At 38.2% G+C, this 20,157-nt stretch overlaps 1 protein-coding gene across 1 annotated transcript; it reads right to left on the bottom strand.

The window, feature by feature from the left end:
- Positions 1 to 2,613: 2,613 nt before the first annotated feature.
- Positions 2,614 to 19,742, bottom strand: txndc16 (thioredoxin domain containing 16). Its single transcript, XM_044345361.1, has 20 exons — positions 19,293 to 19,742; positions 18,785 to 18,951; positions 16,983 to 17,065; positions 16,700 to 16,773; positions 16,368 to 16,442; positions 15,436 to 15,557; positions 15,108 to 15,198; positions 14,852 to 15,020; positions 14,170 to 14,339; positions 13,914 to 13,974; positions 13,665 to 13,821; positions 13,412 to 13,558; positions 13,164 to 13,223; positions 12,736 to 12,940; positions 10,894 to 11,030; positions 9,981 to 10,065; positions 9,203 to 9,344; positions 6,949 to 7,136; positions 6,470 to 6,660; positions 2,614 to 2,914 (listed from the first exon to the last, which is right to left on the bottom strand). The coding sequence occupies exons 2-20, from the start codon at positions 18,939 to 18,941 to the stop codon at positions 2,673 to 2,675; spliced, it is 2,556 nt and encodes an 851-aa protein (XP_044201296.1). The 5' UTR covers positions 18,942 to 18,951; positions 19,293 to 19,742; the 3' UTR covers positions 2,614 to 2,672.
- Between the last annotated feature and the right edge of the window lie 415 nt (positions 19,743 to 20,157).

Consider the following 20,157-nt stretch of genomic DNA (forward strand, 5'->3'; position numbering starts at 1 on the left):
GAGTCAGGCTATGAGCAGGATTTGTGACATCACCACTATTTTGGAAGACAATCCTGGTGCAATATTCAACTTACACAAGTGTGATGTTGAAACTTGAAGCCTCCAGTGCACAAACACTGAGAATTGACTTTACTGTGAAGTAGGAGACATCTTGTGTCCAGCTGTTAAACTTCTGAGATTAAATATATTCACATATTTACAGGTTCTGTCATTTTTATAAGGGAGAAGTTTAAGTGGTAATTATACATTTATATGAAACAACATATCAGACACACATTATTATTCCAAGCAGAGTATTTTGTTTGGAGGGAATCTTTATTCTTACAGTTAGTGATATAGATATTTTATATAGTTGGGGGACTCCTGGCTTGTTCTGGGTCCTGACAGAAAGCGCCACTGCATTTTAGGCAGGTTACAGAGGATCCCAGGCACATGAGATTATTATTCTTTAAATAATAAATGTTGAATTACACTCAAGGTGTTTAATGTGCTCTTTATTGCAGCCAGTAAGTTACATATGGGATAAATAATTGCGATTTACATTTTCCATATTTTATGCATTTTTTGCTGTTGTAATTTGTAATAAATCAAACTCTTACAGCATCAAAACACTTAGAACTTAAACTGTCAGTCTTGTATCTAAAGCTCAGTCCGGTGACTCAGTAATGACACAGACAAAACCAGTAATTAGACAAATGTTGAAGCTAAAGATTCACATGGGATTAATAAAAAAAAATTCCACTTCAAACCACAATGCAAGTGATCTTAGACTTTAGTGCCTGGTTTAGGACGGATGTTCCATTTTAACAGAGACACTACTTGAGTTAAACAACTCAAGGTCCAAGACAACCACCAAACTAATTAAAACAGACCAATCCAGCACACCAGCATCTTTTTGTTCTGCATCTCAACTGCTGGGAAAAATTACACAGCCATCCCATGATGCCACTGTTATTACGGGACAGGAGGTGGAATGATGGGAACCATAACGTCAGAATAATTTCCAAGATATTTCCAGGATCTACATGTCCTTCACCTAAAGTCATTGCAATTTCCACGCATGGTGTGATTTTATAAGAGTTGGCAGACATGGCAACAGTTAAAACAATGGAATGGGTTATAAAATTGTAGCAAATCTGCAGAAAAGCAGCTTAAGAATTCTTTTATTTATATGACTGATTAAGATGTTGGGAAGGCTTATTGGCACTGTAAAATGAGTTTGATGATTTTTTTTATTTTTTATGCAGAGGTCAAAATACAGCCATACTTCATCCTACAGAAGGCAGATTTAATACAGTTCAGCTGTCAATCATTGTTGATCAGAAGAAACTGTGAAGGACTGCCAGAAATACAGACATACAGCAATTTTCAAGCACTGTTAACTGATTGGAAGCACTGATCCACAAATTTACAATAGTTATATTTTGATGTGAGGCAGCAATCATTACCTTACTGCTGCTGGACAGTCGCTTTTAGAGACAGGTAGCTTATTCGTCCAGATCTAGTACACAAAATTCAAGAGGTAGTACTAGTGTATACTTTAGGTTGCTTACCTTATCCTTGATGTCTTGTTTTTCTTGTGTATCAGGCCTCTAGTAATGGTGGACTGTCAGCAGTTAAAGAAATATACAGTTTACTTAGGGAGAAGTAGCAATAAAACAGTGTTAAAAAAGCATTTGGACTACATTATGTACACCTGGGTCATTAAATCTATAAGTGCATTACATTTTATAAGCTCATATTATGATTCTAATGTAAAATATTAACCAACAAAGTAAATAAAGCTGTAAGAAGAATTAAGTGGAATAAAAAGTACATTTCTCTCTGAAATGTAGTGGAGTAGAAGTATAAATAATAAATATTTAAGTATTAAGAACCTTAAAAGTGTACTTGAGAGTTGCTTTCCACTGTTGTGCTTATTTAGGTTGGGTAAAGAGTTTTATAGCTGCTCAAAAAATACCTTTTGAGTCCAAGTATAAGGATGTAGGTCATACACAAAACTGACATTTGATCTGGCAGATAAAGCGTCTATCACCGCGATATGTGTCAATGCAGATGGGGAGATCGTTTATCAGGTGGTGTTTGTGATTACATTGAGTTCATAGTTTTAATGAATATGCAAAGTGAGCACCAGTCAAGCTTAACTGAAAGAAAAATGATTCATGGGATTGAATGTCAGTGAAACTCAAATTATAGCTTACAAATGTGTTTTCAGCTGATGTGGTGAAACCACACAAGTTTACTGAGAATTCCTTGCAAGACCGCAGCACTATTACACCAGGAAATGAGAGCATTTCTTGAAGCACTTCTGAGGAAACACCTACAGATTTGTTTCATGTTTCAGAAATACGACGACCACATAATATACATATTGATATAAAAATGTTTAAGAACTTAACAGTCTCTATGTTGCTTCCCATCTTTAACTAATAAAACAGATTAATATGCAACATTATGCATCTTTTTTTTTTTAAATCTTTTTCAAATCTGACAAAATTCTGAAGAAAAGAATGAATATCAATTACATATTCAATAGTCCTGTGATAAATACAGCATATACAAAATTAATATTTAAAAAATATATTTTAAAAAAGAAATAATTGAAGGCCAGAATCAATAGAAAAACATGTTTAATCAATGGCTTGGCGTCATCTCCCTTCCATCTTGTCATGTTACAGCTCAGAGTGAGGGTGAGAATCACGAGTGGGAGAGTCAGAGGAGGAATCTGTATTCTCCTCTACCACCGCATCTTCTTCCGCATTCACCTCTGCATCGTCTTCTTCCTCCTCCTCTTCTTCTTCTTCTTCTTGTTTAGGAGATAGCTGCCTTGCGAAGCCAGGCTCCTCCTTGTCCATGATTTTCAGGAAGTCATAGAACTTGACAGGAGGAGGCCAGCTATCCTCACCCAACATCCCTGCAGAGACACACAAACGCGAGATCTCGGATTACAATATGATTCGATACAGGATTCGATACAGCTCGTGTAATCATTTTAGCTATAACTGTGCAACATGACAATCGGTAGGAAACTTCTGAAAATCTGAAAATGTTGATGAGCAACTTCAAAGATACTAAATAATGCCACAATGCAGAAACAGGCCTGCCATGGAAACTCCCAGGAAGTAAAAACTAGAGGCTTAAAGTCACTCTGCATCTTTATAGGCTGCAGCTCTCTGGTTTCTCTGTGGAGAATGGATGGAATGGACAGGATGGCATTAATGGATGACAATCCTTTGGTTCAGGTAGACGGAGACGAGTCACAGCGAGACCGGTGTCTTATCTTGTCTGTCACCTATACAAACTACAGGGCTTAAAGGTCAGAGGTTAATGGCTCCAGACAGTCTGAAGTTACCTCAACAATCAGCACCTTCATTAAAAGACCGTTTTACGTTCATTACATGTGTAGCTGCTTAACTGCGAGCCTCTTGCACATACCTTTCACATTCCTCACAGGCAAAGCAGAGGGGCGCCACAAACTGAACTGTCACTGTTTCATAGATGCACTTGTCTGAGGGCAAGTAAAACTGTATAATAATGTAAAAGTGATGAGATAAAGTTGATGAAATCACATTAATCTCCATCCTTTGAATGCATCCCCTTAGTGTATTTTACTCTTTCTGACATCTGAAAATCACTTTTTCAAAGTAACATACTGTAAATCAAGGCTGCACAGTCACGTGCCACGACTGCTTTTGTTGTTGCGTTCTCACTGATTTGCTGGCTTAGCAAAGTGTGTGGAAAACCTGTACAGAATGCAAAAAACTGCAATGTATAAACAGTATAAATGTGTTGTTCAGTATCTGGTAACATATCCAGATGCAAAGTGCACTTTAACAGCAGGTGCCAAAAAAGATCTTACTTATAAAAACAAGAGCTGAGAAGCAACTGACTAATTTCAGAGAACAGTTAGAGTGAACAGAAGTGTGAAAATGACTCAGAAAGAAGTTCTGTTTTTTTCCCCCCTCAGGATTCACCCTACTGTTAATTCTAGTGATAAGAAGTCTGACTCAGTGCAAAAGAGTTGGGGTTTGTAGGACTACAGAAGCCAGCAATGGTAAGCCACTATGTAAATAACACTGTACTTCACCCACAGTAATTAACAATAAGGCTTTAGGAAGCTTACCGTCTCTGGCTTTTGGCTTCAGGTTTTTAGGCTTTCTTTAAATGTGACTACGGTATGGATTTGTTGCTGTTTGTTTTATTTTATTCCATTTTTGCTTGAACACTGGTGTTGTTAATACAGTAGAGCGTGTGTTGTTTCCTTGCATCCACCTTTAGGGTTATGGTGGGTGCAGGTTTTGGGTTTTTTTTTTGCCGTTCTTGCCTTTATTTGATATTGTGGCAAAACAGAAACAGGAAACACAGGGAGAGACGGGGGGTAATGACATGCAATAAAAACTTGAAATGGTTCAAACCAAACCGGGAACGTCAAACCACTCAACCACCAGGGTATTCAATCTGAAAATCTTGGTTTTTTTTATTTTAAAATAACTTAATGAAGAGTAAACTTTCAGGATTAGGAGTAAACGCCTTTAATTAACTTTTTTAACTTAGGAAATGATTCCTATCTCTGCTATTTAGGAGAGATCCGGAGGTGTTCTAACTTGTCAGAAGCTGCCGGGAAATGGCCTTTCTTTCCATTTTTTTGACTGATCTTGTGTGGGATGCAAAAGAACACGCTCTCCATAAAACCAGTCTTCAAAATGGAGAAACAAGTAAAATGTAAAAATGCAGCTTTGCAACAGTGATAATTTGTATCTGTCACAAGCATTTCTACAATAATAAATCAAACTTTGATCGCTTGTACAGCTCCTCAGATAATGAAATGACATAAAAACAAACATTCATGCAAATCATGGATTTATTTATTTAAATTACCGATAGAGCTGTATTTAAGATACGTTCATATTGTTACAGTGTATTTCCCAAGAGTGGGGGACATGCCAGGGCACATAGAGTGGTGCTCTTTTTCTGCATATTTATGACCTAAAATGTGATCAGAAACCCAGTTAAACAAACATTAAACTTATTCATTTGTTTAATGAGGACCATTATCCAATCTTAAATACCATATTTGCACAAGGCAAAAGCCTGAACCCTTGTTTTCAATGGTTCACATACTTTTGAAGCAGTAACTTCCCCTCCTGCAGAAATAGTTCAACTTAATGCTTCTGGTAACTGTTTATCAGCCCTGCACATCGGCTTGGAGGGGGTTTAGCCCACTCCTCTTTACAGAACAGTCTCAACTCATGATGCACAAACTGCCTGCTTCAGGTTTTTCGGCTTTCTTTAAATGTGACTATGGTATGGATTTGTTGCTGCTATTTTAATTTCTTGTATGTTGTATTACATTTTTGCTTGAACACTGGTGTTGTTAATACAGTAGAGCTCGGGCTGTTTGCTTGCATCCACCTTTAGGGTTGTGGTGGGTTTGTTTTTTTATGGCGTTCTTGCCTATTTGACAATGTGGCAATACAGAAACAGGAAACACAGGGAGAGGACAGGACGTTTCTATAGGATTAAGGTCAGGACATTGACTCGGCCATTCCAAAACATTCACTTTCTACTGCTCTAACCATTCTTTGGCAGAGCGACTTGTGTGTTTAGAGTCGTTGTCTTGTGGTGTGACCTACTTTCTGTTGAGCTTCAGTTCACAGATGGATACCTTGACATTTCCTGTAGAATGTGCTGGTACAACTCAGAACTCATAGCTCCTTCAATGATTGCAAGCTGTCCTGGTCCAGAGGCAGCAAAGGAGCCCAAACCATGATACTTTCCACCACCATGTTTCACAGATGTGATAAGGATCTTATGCTGGAATGAAGTGTTCCTTCATCACCAAACATAACGCTTCTTCTTCGAGCAGCAGGTGTGCAGCAGTAATATACATGAAAGATGCGGCAACCATGTGATTGGATATGGCTGATTATCAACTATATTAAATTGTATTATGTCTGTTTTTAAGCCAAGAGTAGCTTGGCAGAGTGTACTCACAGCCTACTGCAAATGGATTAATGGTGAATATCATAATGAGATTCAAGCTATTTATTCATTTTGCATCATATTTTTGCATATATAACCTAGATCACTTAGTGACCTGGATTATCTGCATATACACATAAATCCTACACATGGAAATGTTGCTATTTTATCATGCTTCTCCTTGCTGAAAGTCGGTGTATTTATGTCAGTTATTTATGCAGTGCTTCACAAAAACTGTTGTAATAATTTCACTTGTTAGTCCTTTGTTAACTTTTAGAATGATGCTGAGACATGTGATGAATACGGACATTTCAAAACATTTCCTATTATTAAAATAAAAAATTGATTGATAAATCCTTTTTATTATATTATATTAACAATGATATTAGTACATAGTCAGTTTCTAACCACATTTATATGGGCTTTGGACTTTCCCTTTTATTTCCTTAGTAGTAATCTCTTCTCTTCAGCTCTACCTCCTCCTTACCTGCAGATGACTCAGTTCCGTCCTCCACCCTCTGCAGCCACTGCAGGACAGAGGGGGCCACTATAGGGGTGCTGGGTGGGTACTGATAGATTTCACCTCCAGAGGGCAAATGAGTGAGGACCAGAGCAGGAAGTGGGGGCATAGAGCCCAGGTATGACCCCAGGACCGACATACCAGCTGGAGTACGGCCACTGCAAGACACACCAACAAAATATATCTATGAATTTATCAACGGATAAGAAAATAATCAAATAAGGTGAATATAAAAATAAAAAAATATAAGAAGATAATCAAGACTAGAGTGGTGTTTTTAGCTGTGTACATGATAGATAGACGGAGCAACTAATCCAATGCCAGCTACGCAGAGTGAGCCCAAATATTTTGATGAAAATAGGACTGTAAAGATTTGCGATCAAATAAATGCGTATGAAAGAGTGCTGGCTGAAGGACTGATTGATAGTATTGATTGATGTACGTACAGGTGGATCCAGCATGCCAGGTATGGCTCCATTCTCTCCCCTCCCAACTCTACCAATCCTCTCATCTCCTCCACCAGCGCCTTGTTCTGCCTCTGCCCGATCTCGTCCTCCTCTTCTCCTACAAAGAGGAGGAGGAGGGCTTTACCCAGGGTGAGGAAGGACGGCAGGTTTTCCACCGTCAACTCAGGCTGGAGATACAACAGAGGAAAAAGTACAATAAATAACTTTGTGGAAATTAAAGCCAACAGGGAGTAGCTGCAAGGTAGATACTGATGCTTCAACGTCATCTAGAATAAAAATAGAGAAAATCAGCACAAAGGCCAGTTTCTGCTGAATATATCAAAAGGGAATTTAATAAGCAAAGTCATTCATATAGAAATGAAGCTTGGCTGCATATGCAGAACAGATATTTGTAACTTTGCCAGGGTAAACATGTTTCATCTCACTACACTGATGTGATGTTGTGGTGATAGTTGTCCTCACAAGAGAGGGTTATATTAAAACATACATACAGGGAAAGAAAAATAATCATCACAAATCCTCTCCAGCTTTCCCCAAAAAGTCGGACAGCCTACCTTCATAAAAATAAATATTACAATTAGGGCCTGACCAATACTGGATTTTTGGGGCAGATGCCGATACCGCATATTATATTGACGCATATCGGACAACGTATCCTCCTGAGACCCAGTCCATTGACTTGTGTCCTCTGTGTCCTCTGGACATTTTGTTCACATGCGTCTCCTTTTACTCCTTTGAGCTTTTATCTCTATCAATCCCTGCTGTATTGTAAAGAGGACATCCTGGGCTTTCCAGTCATATGTCATGTTATAGGCTGAGATGCTGGGAACTTCCTCTTGCTTTTTATCCAAAATACACAACATAGCAGTAAGCGCATTTTATGGAATGAGGAGATGTTAATCAAATATTGTTTCTGTTTATTGTTTTTTTACTATGATAATCATATATGTTCTTGTTTGTTACCTTGTCAAGAATAATATATTTAGTTTTGAGAGCAGTTAAATTATTTATGTTTTGAAATAATAGCCCTTTTATGAATGTCAATTATAGTGGACACCAAGACCATCTTAATATAGTGTTGGATCTCTCCATAGTGTTGGAGTTTGGAGTCAAAGGCACGGTCGCCTTTTGTTAAAGCAGAGAGGATTCTTTAGCGGGTAGTTGATTTCCAAAGTTGTGTCATAAAATATATGCAAATTGCCTCAAGAATGTAGAATGTGTGTTTATTAGTATAATCAATAGAAGAACATATCACATCAATATCACTGGAATTGTCCCAATGATGCACTACTACCTGACTGCATTTGACCCAAATACATTTTTTGTGAGGTTTAATTGCTGAGGATTAATGTTCTTACCTTTCATTCATTGGTGTTTTTTCCATCATCATAGATTCACACCTGTGCTACTTTTTCCATTACATTGACAACAAAGTCTTTGAAGATTTGGCAATGCGTTCGGTTTTAATAGAAAATATACTACCATCTTTGCAACCGACAAGCGAGTGAAACAATCCAGAATATCACTTCACAGCCATAATTTGTTCAATTTTATTATCTTCTATGTTTGGCTGTCTTTTCACACTAAAATGGTCCATTGCTTCATTACAGGATTTATAAAATGAGGGCAACAGTGCCACCAAGAGGGAACATTTGTTATTGGTTGGCTTCTTCATCCAAAGTGCATTAAAATACAATGAAAGGAATTTGAACTCAGACCGCTAATCCTGGCCATTAAACTAATCTGGAGCCAAATCCATCAGTGCAAAGCAGCACAATAAACACTTACAGGGAGGGCTGAATTTGGGGGGGCTGAATAAATTTTGCTGGTTCCACATCACTCTGTTGCATTTGTATACTTTAGCAAATGTAAACTCAGACACATTATTCTGTCTTTGGATGTATTGAGGAAAACATGTCTAAACTCTGTGAATCCACATATGGTGCTTGTTATGTGTGACATACTGTGAACAATTCCGTCTTGGCTTTTACGAGTTTCCAAGGCGTTGCACCCACACTATTTATTTATGGATATTGCATTTCATGAGTTTTAAATCAATCTGGGTTGAGAAACCTTGGGATTTGGGTGCATTAAAGTTTATTACCCCTAATCAGATAACTGCGTGCAAAATGCTTCATCCATAAACTAAACAATAAAGCTTCTGCAAACTGTGTGCATCCAGATAAACTTAACATTTAGAGACAAATACACACACACACACAGTTTGATTTACCAGCGGATGGAGCAGGGCAGTGTTTATGTGTGAGAGCAGCTCCCCAGCAGAGGAGAACAGAGGCAGCTTGGAGGGATGAGTGTGTGTTCTCCAAGATGGAAACACCAAAACAACGGGAAGATCCACAGTGTGGTCTGCAGCCCTGCACAGTAAACATGTACACACACAGCAAACAACACTTGAGTTCTTGAGTTCATTTGCAAAAACAGAGTTGACACTCCCTGGAGTGCACACAAAAAAACATGAGGATCATGTGGATCATGTTTTTTGTGCACTCCAGGGAGTGTCAATCAAACATCTGTTTGTTCATTTTAGGAATGCTTTGTATCTATTTTTGCAAATGACCTCTTGATAAACATGTACGCATAGAAAAACAGAGAAAATGCATCTAAAATATCGATGTAACACATAATACATTACATGGTGAAAAGTAAGGACCTTAAATGTCATGAATCGAGCTAATTTATAAGACTTTTTAATAATGGAGGAATATCTTAATCTTTACTAAACGTAACCACACATGAACCAAAGAGTCTTTTAATACCTGACTGGACTCAGCTGCTGGAATTCTACCCTTCAAACACAAACTAATTTCCCTTTTACTATCTCATGCTGTCTTTAAGTGCAAGCAGATGTACTACGTTTGGGTTAAAGGAGCATAGACAACTCATAAAACGCACATTTTCCCCTCTTCATATTTTCGTTACACTTTGACATGTCTTGAAGAGCCCTCAGGTGATCAGTCAGGGACAACCTTGAAAGAAGAATGAGCTGTTACCATTTCTCTGCCAGCCCATCTGTCAGCAATCCAGTCAGCACCTCCCCTCTTAATGACTTCGCTGCTTCAGTAAACAAAGGCAAACCTGGCAGGAAAGACAGACATCTCTATTACATTATTATATGATTTTATTAACAGTGGAAAAGAGATGGTTGATAAGCCAACAAATCACCAGGTTTGAACAGGAGATATTATGAAAGATGCTTCACTTACAGTTATGTTGACAATATCAATATATGCTATTTGGGATAATGTTTATAAAAATATTAGAGGAATTCAAGAAGGATATAGTAACTATTTTAAGTGGTAACCATCTGTGTAGGTATGTTAGTCAAATATATGTTTAATAGTTTCTGATTTTCCAAAAACAGAACTCAGGGGTCGACCTGATGATGAAACATTTACACAAAAAGCTTACTGGCTAGTTTATATATGTAGAATTCAGTGTCTTTCAAACTCACTAGAACTCAGCTAACAGAATCATTATTGCTCTTTCTACATTTATAAGTTGATATAAATATAAATGTGGTTAATGTGAACAAAAGGGAGAATCCCCCTCGTGTCTGAGCATTTGATCGTGCTCATGCTGAATCTATCACGTCGTGAATCTTTTCATGTTGCGCAGATGGTGTGGGTTATTTCTAAAATATGCAGAGTGTGTAACTGCTGTCTCTGGAGCCCTCTTAAAAAGATCAAATATTAACACTTTGGACTATCTATGCCTGCCACTCATTATAAATTGTAAAGATAAAAGCGAAGTTTCATAATTCATCATTTTAAAGCATTTGGGATGAAATTTTTACTTTGAGTAGCTGCTATTTCATCAATTATGACATTTGTAAGAAATGTAAAATTTGATTGGTTTCTGCTTGTGTGCAGTGTGCTTTGGTGAACTGTGGTGCAGCTTTCCTACCCGCATGTGTGTGTGTCTTGAACAGTCCAAGTACTCTGTCAGGCTTATAGCCTGTTAACTCAGGGTAAGGCACTTCTTGAAGGAATGATGTCACTTCCTCTAGGGTGGACAGCGGTGCGGGAGAAGCTGAGCGGCTCCTGGATGAAGAACAAAGCGTACAAAGACACATGTGTGAGTAGATCGACATATCGTAACACTGCAACAACATTCACTCTTTAATGATCTACACCTTACATGAACGCAACAAACATGGGTCAACATCAGTCTTTTGACCTGTGCTGTGTGGAGGATCTGAAGATGGTTAAAACCTCAGAATATAACTAATCCAAGAGAAAGGTTCAAACATTCTGCTCTCATTCTTTTGAAGGAGACTCTGCTGGGTGAGATTGCTGGACTTAATCAAGACATAATAAAATATAACATGGATCCAAGGCTCCAGGAGATTACAGGACAAAAAGCTTTACCTGAGATAATCTCCTGAGTTATAGAAAACATGACTGCACATAAATATAAGCAATGACTCCGTGATTCCTGCAGATTGAAGAAACACTTAAAACACCTAAAATGGATTTATATTGTCCTGCTGTTTTAAGATGAAGCATGAAAAAAGCCAATCTGGACACAAGCAGTGAGTTGCCAGAGTTCTGTTCATACAGCAGCAGTATTTCCTCCAAATTCAAAAGGTCATTCACTTCTTTGAGCAATTTATTTATGTTTAAATGTGTTTACATGTAGCCGAGCTAATACATGAGCGTGTTTCCTGTGTGTGTTTATTTGTAGCAGTGAAGATAAATATCAGGTTATTTAAGATTATGCTGAGGTCTGACAGATTAGAAGTGATAAGACAGACCTCAATAGCGATGCAAACACTGTCATCTGATGTATCAAATACGTCATTTCATCTCATTATTTAAAACTTATTTACAAATGTGTAATCTTCTTCAGTAAAACACTGCTGTTCTCAGGAACAGCTTCAGGTCCATGGTACAGCTGTGATGATGTCCAAGACAAACATCCCTGTAGGGATATTGAGGTTTATTTTGTCTTTCTTTGACTTTCTTGATCATATCTTGGGATTTCAGCAGCACCAGAATATTTAGTACATCTTTGGATAGAGTGCAATTTGGTAGTAGTTTGCTTGAATGCTGAAGATGATCAAGTACTTTTGTTTTTTCTACTGCTGCAGTCTTTGTAACTGGCTGGATGAACACTTTAGTGACTGTAATCCAGCAACAGAGGCCGAGATATTCTAACTTTTAGTCCCTAGTATGGTTCAAAATCACTGGATCCTACATTTCACGTGATGCAACTTGATGGTGTCTTTCATTGGAATACTATACTATACGAATACAATAGAATACTATTAAATGCCCACACTTTTCAAACCTTTAAATGTTTGTAACTCAGTCTTTCTAGTTAAAAATACATAGTTTCCAAACCCAAGCTGAAATAACCCTGATGACATCACTATGACATCATCAGGGTTACTTTTATAAGACTATGGAAAGTGAAGACATTTTAAAAAGAGTCACAGAAGATGTTACACAACAGTTTTCCCATTGACTAGGGAATACTCCTCATGACGAGTGAACTGAACTTCATCTGTAAAATCAGTTGAATGGCCCTTTAGGTTCTAAATTGTCTGGATATTCCTTTAATAAAAGAAACATATTTGGTTGAATACTGATTACTATTTGCTTGAAATGTTTTTTCTCAATTCTAATTTTGCACCTTTTATTGTTTCAGAGAATGTAATTGCTGAAATGTAATATTTAAATTAACTCCTGATTTCAAAATTAAGACACATTCATGTCTTTGTTGATTTTCAAGAAAACGTCTCACAGCATAATGAAGCGATGCAGCGCCTCACTACCCAGCATTCCTCTGTAATGCTGGGCTGACTCCTGGGGTCGGAGCAGCAAGACGCTGGGGAAGGCTGTGATTGGCTGGAAAGGAATCGGGAGGGAGCTGCCTGGCTGAGCGGCACACAGGTCGGTCCACTCTCCACAGTCGACCGCGCTCATCTGAACATCGTCGACCTCGGACTCTGAAGAGATTTATTAACAATGATGAAAACCAATGTTTTTTCAAAAAAATGAAAATGACACAATCTGTCCACTGTGTTACAAATGAGGGACTAATAACAAGATAATAATAATGAATCAGAAAGTAAAAACTGAAAGAGCATCTCCTAGATTGGAGGTGGCAAAATTCCAAGTTTTCATGAACACATCACATAGATACAGCTCATACTGTGCTCTCCTGTTTACCTGCAAGTCTCTCTGCAACTTCAATGAAGGAGCTGAGAAAAGTCATTGAAACAGCATCCCCTGGTGGTGAAAATACAAACTACATTTAATTCCATCCACATTTATTGTCATTGTAAATTCATAACCATTTGCTTCCTGCTGCTCAACAGTACAGTGATTTTTTTTACAGTGTGATGAATTGAAAAATAAAGGAAAAGAACATTTCCAGCAATACATGAATGTCACTAAGTATGGAGACTGTGTCTTACATTTGAGGTAGAAGAGCGCCACTGTCAGGCTGCTTTGTGCTACTGTGGTGTGAAAGTTGTCAGAGGTCAGTTGGGTAATTGAGTCCATGTCCAGCAGGTCTCCTCTGTTGTCGTAGATAACTGCTGCGATTTCATCGTCCAACTCAGCTGGAGGCAGACACAGAAACACATAAATACTCACATATCTCATCCTCCTTTTCTACTGTTTGATTTCTGTCATTTTTCTTCTCCATTTTACTATGAAACACTTTACCAAAATGTGAATCTTCCTCCTCATCCTCCTCCGCCCCTTCCTCCTCCTCCTCCTCCTCCTCCTCCTCCTCTTCACCCTCTGCCTCTTTCTCTTGATGAATGAAGAGCTCTATGACCTCATCGAGATTGTGTAAGGTCAAATACTCCACCTCTGAACCCTGGAAGTTTAACATAAACGCACACAAAAAGGTAAAACACACATGGGTATAAATAATAAGTACTTATTTTTGTATGAATGTCTTCATCATACCATCTCAGGCAGCCTGTAAGCAGCATTATACTCATCAGGGGTTTTAACTGCAGGACTCTCCCTGATAACACACACACACAGAAAGAGATGAAGGTAGATTTAGACTGTTTTGCTGTAGAAACAAAGGATAAAATAATAATAAAATGGGAAAATACTACAAAATTAAATTATATGTTGGATTAGAGGAAAAATACAGGATGTGCGATGTGTACAGAAAGACCACACCACCGATGATGTATACACCTGTACCTCTTACCTGTGTACGAGCACCAGCAGGGCCAGGCCACGGAGCCTCCAGGCCAGAGTGGTGGCCGTGTCCAGGTCCAGGTGTTTGGTTGCACGACGAGAGAACAGGAAGACCTGGGGGGTCTGCTGGTAGGGGAACTGGGGGGGCTGGACTGCAGAGGGGTCATCATATACTTCAGACTGGTGGTGGAGACGGCAGAGATGATGCAGAAACATAATTATTATACATGATATTCACCAGTATTCAGCAGTAAACTGAATACCAACTGAGTTTTGGACTGTTGGTTGAATAGAACAAGACATTTTTAGATGCCATCTTGGGCTCTGGTAAATTATTATGGACATTTTTCACTTTTCCTTTTATAGACCAAATAATTAATCATTATGAAATGAAATCATTAGTTGCAGCATTACTCTAGAGTTCTCCTCTTTTGCAAGGACAAAACTAGGTCTGCAATTAAAAGTTATTCTCATCATCGAGTCCTCTGCGGATCATTGTCTCGATTCATTGGTTAATTGTCTGGTGTATAAAATTTCAGAAACTAGTGAATAAAATGCTCATCACAATTTCAAAGTCCAACATGACAAAATCAAACCGACCAAAAGCCCGAAACATGAATTTGATAACAGACTAATTGTTTCAAAAACCTTCAAATACAAAGAAATCTTTGCTGAAGGATTATCCAATTTACCACTAGCGGAGCCTCCATGAGCTGCAGGAAGGAGTGGAGGCTGAGGGTGGACAGGGGTTTCCTCATACGGGTCAAAGGGCATCGCTCAGAGGTCATCCGGGTCATGAACCCTGCGTGAACCCTACAGTGGAGGAACCACACTCGAGACGATGGAGAGGATTCGTTCACACTGAAAGAGAAGATGGAGAGGGAGAGACGTACAGTAAATACAAGAAAAGAAAAGAAACAAAGAGAATAAGAAAAAAAAACAACATACCCCAAGTGTTTCAAGACTGGACCTCCGGTTATGAGGATGAACTGGTATTTGGATCCGTACACGTAAGCCGTCTCCATCATCGATCTGTGCTCTGAGGAAGTACATTCAGCAGAAACAACACAATTAATCTGTTGAGTCAATTAAGTCAATCAATCAATCAGACAATCAGTCTCCTTCATGAGTCACCTGCCTGATCTTATCCATTACTGTAATGAGACCAAGAGACAAAACAGATGAATATCATATCTAACCTCATTATTTATAATAATCCAGCGTCACATGCCAAAAGAAACATTTTCCTCATCTTTCCCCTCCTCGCTCCCCTCACCTTGTGTCCCCAGACTGCTGACGTAACCCAGCACAATATCCTTCTTCCCTCTGGCTGTCTTCTCCATGGCAAGGAGGTCTGCATCTGAATGGACGTACTTGACCTCATCACGTAGGATGGCGCTGGAGGAGAGAGACGGACAGACAAAAGCTGTGTTTTCATCTAACTGTCATCTTAAAGGATAAGTCTGGCGTTACTCTATATTTTTCTTGTTGTCAATAAATGCCAAGAAAAGACAAAAACCAACAGTGTGTTAGTCTGTCTGTTTCAAAACTTCACACCCTCCTACTGAAGAGTTAAATCTTATTTATAGTTTCACTTTTTTGCCAAAATGGGTAGTAATTTTAGCAGTGTAGTTTTTAGCAAACCTTCCTCAAACAAGAGGAAATTGTTCATTTTTGGGGGGACTATTTTCAGCTGTGGATTAATACACATCCAGCGTGAGAGAGCATTTCAACTCACATTTTGTGCTGTCTGAAGATGAAGAAAAGATTTACCTGGAGACAATCTAATGCACCGATCAATGGCAATACAAGCACAACACAATCACTCATCATGTGATTTATATGTTGAGGTCGTGGTAGACAGACACTCTATAGCCAGTATGCCCAAAGCCACTTATTTATTATCTACAATCATATGTAATGAGAGGAAATTGTTGACTGTTTGTCTGCTTATTTCATGGTTATTTACTCCACAAAAGTGCTTCTGTCAAAATGTCAAAGAGTCACTGTCAATACAAGTCATTTCCTCATTACACACTGTGATGAAAGATTCACTTAGTTTTCATTGAAATGCAGCACTGATATTAAATAAATAAGACATTCTAAAATAAATAATACTATGAATGAATTCACACACAAAAAAATCAATAAAATGTTTAAAATATAACTCCCAACTGTATGATAACCGAAGGAGTGTTGCTTACTTACAACAGGACTTCGGAGACTATGGAGTTGACGTCAAACACGGTGTCCAAATCAAAACTCAAGAACTCCTTCCCGCTCCTGACAGAGAGACGTGAGTTAAAAAGAGATTCCAACACAATACCACAAATACTGTGTGTCTACTGGGAATACTACTGCTGCTAATTTGACAGAACTGGTGTTACTGTTGTGATAAATACTATCAACAGCTCCCACTAGTACTGTACTCCTACTATTGATTCTACAGTGATAAATTATTAGTAGTAGTAGCAGTAATTTTACACTTATTGTATTTTTTGCTTGACCACCGCTGAACACTTCACATCTACACAACATACCTGAATAGAAAAGCTGTGTGCAGCACCCTTTCATTCATGCAGTATGAGGGAAGCAGCTCTTTATTGCAGTTGATCTAGACAGAAAGAACAAAAGGAATCTGTCTATTCATTCTCAGCATGAGCACTGAAAAATCACACATTCATCCAACCACTAATCCAGTCTCACATTCACACACTGCAGGAGCCTTTCAATATTTGTCATGATTTACTACACTCAAATATTGACAATTTGAGTATTAATGTCAATTCTTATGACAGGTGAAGCACATAGTCCTACAGTTACCTTGCCAACCGATATCCCATAATCCTGCAGAACCTCAGCAGACTTCTCCAACTCCACCAAGAAGAGAGAGATGGTTGGAGAGACTGGAAACAGAGAACAGAGAGAAATACTGTTATCTTTGTATTTCCAAAACATCACTGAACTTGGAAGATACATATTAAAAAAAGGAATGGTCAAAATCAGAGCAGCAGGGCCCAAGAAGCTGCAATAACCCTAGCTACTACACTTCCCATAATGCAACTCAACTGCACCCTTTCTTTATGCTGCGTTCACGTTATATGGGATGGATGGTAGAGATGTTTATGACATGTGAGGGTTCACATCACAGGACAACTCAAAATGCTCTGCCTTCACAATATAACACTATATTCATTCAATTCATATTTATAATTACATTAAGCAACTTAATTACTGAACAAAATCTGCCAAAAATCTTTTCTTTTTTGCAGTCACTTTTTTTAGTTTTGCTGCAGAATTTTTAAGTTTTAGTTCTGACACAAAGCTCTCAGATTTTGTTAAATTATTATGACACAAATTTAATCCCATAAAAGACAGATATTGGCTGACGTGAGGTGTCCCTATTTGCATGTTTTTCAGGCATTTCCGTATGAAGCACCAAGTTGGATATATCAGAATGTATATATGTACATATGTATAACCTGGATGTTGATTTTGAACTGACCCAGAAGAAAGTTGATTTTTGTAAGAGAAACTTGGTGATTTACAATCCAACCAATCAGAATAAGCAATGAGATTACACAAAATATCATGGCTACAGTGACTAGCTAATGTAAAGCTGCTTCTCAAAAACATATTTACCTCAAACTCACTTTGAAAAATCTGCATTTCAAGTAGCCCTCTCTTTTTGAATTTTTGCTCCTTGGTCACCATGAGCAGGTTCACACTCAACTCTGGCTAATGTTTACAGTTTTGCTACTTTTTAATATATTTATGGGGCATTTTACACCTTTATTAAATAGGGATAGTAGAGAGATGACAAGAAACAAGAGGGGAGAGAGATGGGGAATGACATGCAGCAATAACGGAGCGGTGCATATGGTTTATGACATGTATGTGCTAATTTTAAAATGTACGTGGTAGCACTATGGTCCAAAAGGCATTCACTGCATCATCTGACACACCTCGTGATTGATAAGCAGCAGTCTGGCACAGATTGTGATGAGGAGATAATTAGACCGGTTTCTCACAGAGTGACTTGCAATGAACTTGTAAGATTGCTGTTTTAGCAGTCTATAGGCGCATGTGGGCCCTCTTTACCTAATTAACACCTCTTTTGAACGTCAGACCTCTAAATTGTAATGCAGACTTTCTGCTAAACAAGCCTAAGTCAACTACTTTCACAGGCTGCGTAGTACTCCCTAAAATCAAAGAAATACTCCTTTAAGAGGCTTTAAATACCCATGATGTGACCAGATCCATGAATTTGCTATCTGTTGTGTTGCACCTTGGCAACTTTCTGGATTAATGCTGACACGACAGCAATTTTTTAACTTTGAGAATGCACACACAGTGAGGTGCAAACCAGTGCGAGCTTAAATGCAAGTCCATCAGGATTAAAAACACGTTGCACAATTCCTCTCCAGTACACTGGGCTTTTTTCACCTCACCAAACATTTCAGCTTAGTAGCTAAACGCATATAACATCCTCTGCTCAGAGGACAATTTGAAGCGTGTGACGGTTCTGACAAATGTGTTGCATCACTGCTAAAATATAGTGTTCTGAATACACGTGTAGAGAAGACTGAACTGTTTACTTGTGTTTGACAGAGTGAGCAGCCTACCTTGATGCTCAAAATAGATAAACATCATCTTCGCAGAATGCAGTTTGTCATAGAAGTCGGCCGCTGTGTATTCTATTAGGTCTGATGTGTTGGCCTTCTCTGTACATCCTCCTGACCTCGTCCAAAGCAGGAAAACAGCAATACACACCCACATCATGGAGAACAGGCTGTAGGGGAAAGATGTTGAGTATTAAGGGATGTAAAGGTGTTATAAGCACAGAGAGGCATAATATTTTGTAGATAAACATTTTTACCATGATAATGATATTTGTTACTCTTGTATAAACAGCACTGTCCCATTACTTCGGTGTATATTTCAAGTCATATATACCCATAGAGGACAGGCTGTAATAAGTTCAGCTGTGGGGTATGAAACAAACCAAAGAGGGGTAATATGAACACTCACTATTATTACATATGACCTGCAGTATGTTATATGTAATTGGTTCCTTTCTGTGAATAAGCTGTGAGAAAAGGAGCAAGCAGTTTCGACAAAGCTGAAACCTACCTGAGAAAGTTGAGGTAGAGTTAAGGTTCAACTTTTGTCTTTCCCAGTGTCACAAACGTTAGAAACCACAGTTAAAACCGTGGTGAACGAAGATAAATACATTATAACTCTAATTACGAGCAGCAGCTTCTCCTACAAGTGTACAATACCTAACAAAGTCCAAACATGTTAGGAATGTAGGTAATGCTACTTCTTTAGCTAACGTTAGCTCTGTTAGCTGCAGCCTACTGATGTCCATTCATGACTTTATAAAGAAAGCTAACAGTAACACCTTTACATTTTGAAGATACAAATGGAATATGTCCGTGTGAGACGTAGGTCATAGACATAGCTAGTTTGCAAGGTTACTGTTCGCCAAGCTGCATAGTGAAAACTGAAAAATATCTCATAATAACAGAGTGATGGTGATGATGCTCCATCTTTCGCAAAACAGTGTCAAGCGAACCGAGTTAAAACAGCACTTCCGGTCATCGTTTTAAAATAAAAGATTTAATTTATGTGTTTTGTGTGGCGATGTTTTTGAGTGGTCAAAAATAAAATGTGTTTTATGAGTCTGTACTTGATTTAAAAAAAAAAAACGCAGCTGTGTTGGCTGTTGTTTTGATTTCTAAAGGGTTGCTGTTCCGTGCATATGTTATGCTTTTATGTTTTATTCAATTTATTATTTATTTGACTATATTGAACTTTACAAACAATAGGACACAATAACTGTGGCATTTAAGGTCTTTGGCATGTGTCTTAGTAGGAAAAAGATCATAAATGAATTAACACAGCTTGTATATTATTATTGTTGTTGTTGTTGTTGTTATTGTTATTATTAAACCTGCAGTGCGGAACTTTTACATATAAGTGAACATCTGTTACA

Source organism: Thunnus albacares, chromosome 24 (assembly GCF_914725855.1).
Source record: "Thunnus albacares chromosome 24, fThuAlb1.1, whole genome shotgun sequence".
In the NCBI taxonomy this organism is placed as follows: domain Eukaryota; kingdom Metazoa; phylum Chordata; class Actinopteri; order Scombriformes; family Scombridae; genus Thunnus; species Thunnus albacares.

Coding starts and splice junctions, on each gene's coding strand:
- txndc16 (XM_044345361.1), bottom strand. CDS start 18,941: ATGATGTGGGTGTGTATTGCTGTTTTCCTGCTTTGGACGAGGTCAGGA. Junction 17,066..18,784: donor TATCTATTTTGAGCATCAAG/GTAGGCTGCTCA, acceptor CTCTGTTTCCAG/TCTCTCCAACCATCTCTCTC. Junction 10,066..10,893: donor CAAGACACACACACATGCGG/GTAGGAAAGCTG, acceptor CTTTCCTGCCAG/GTTTGCCTTTGTTTACTGAA.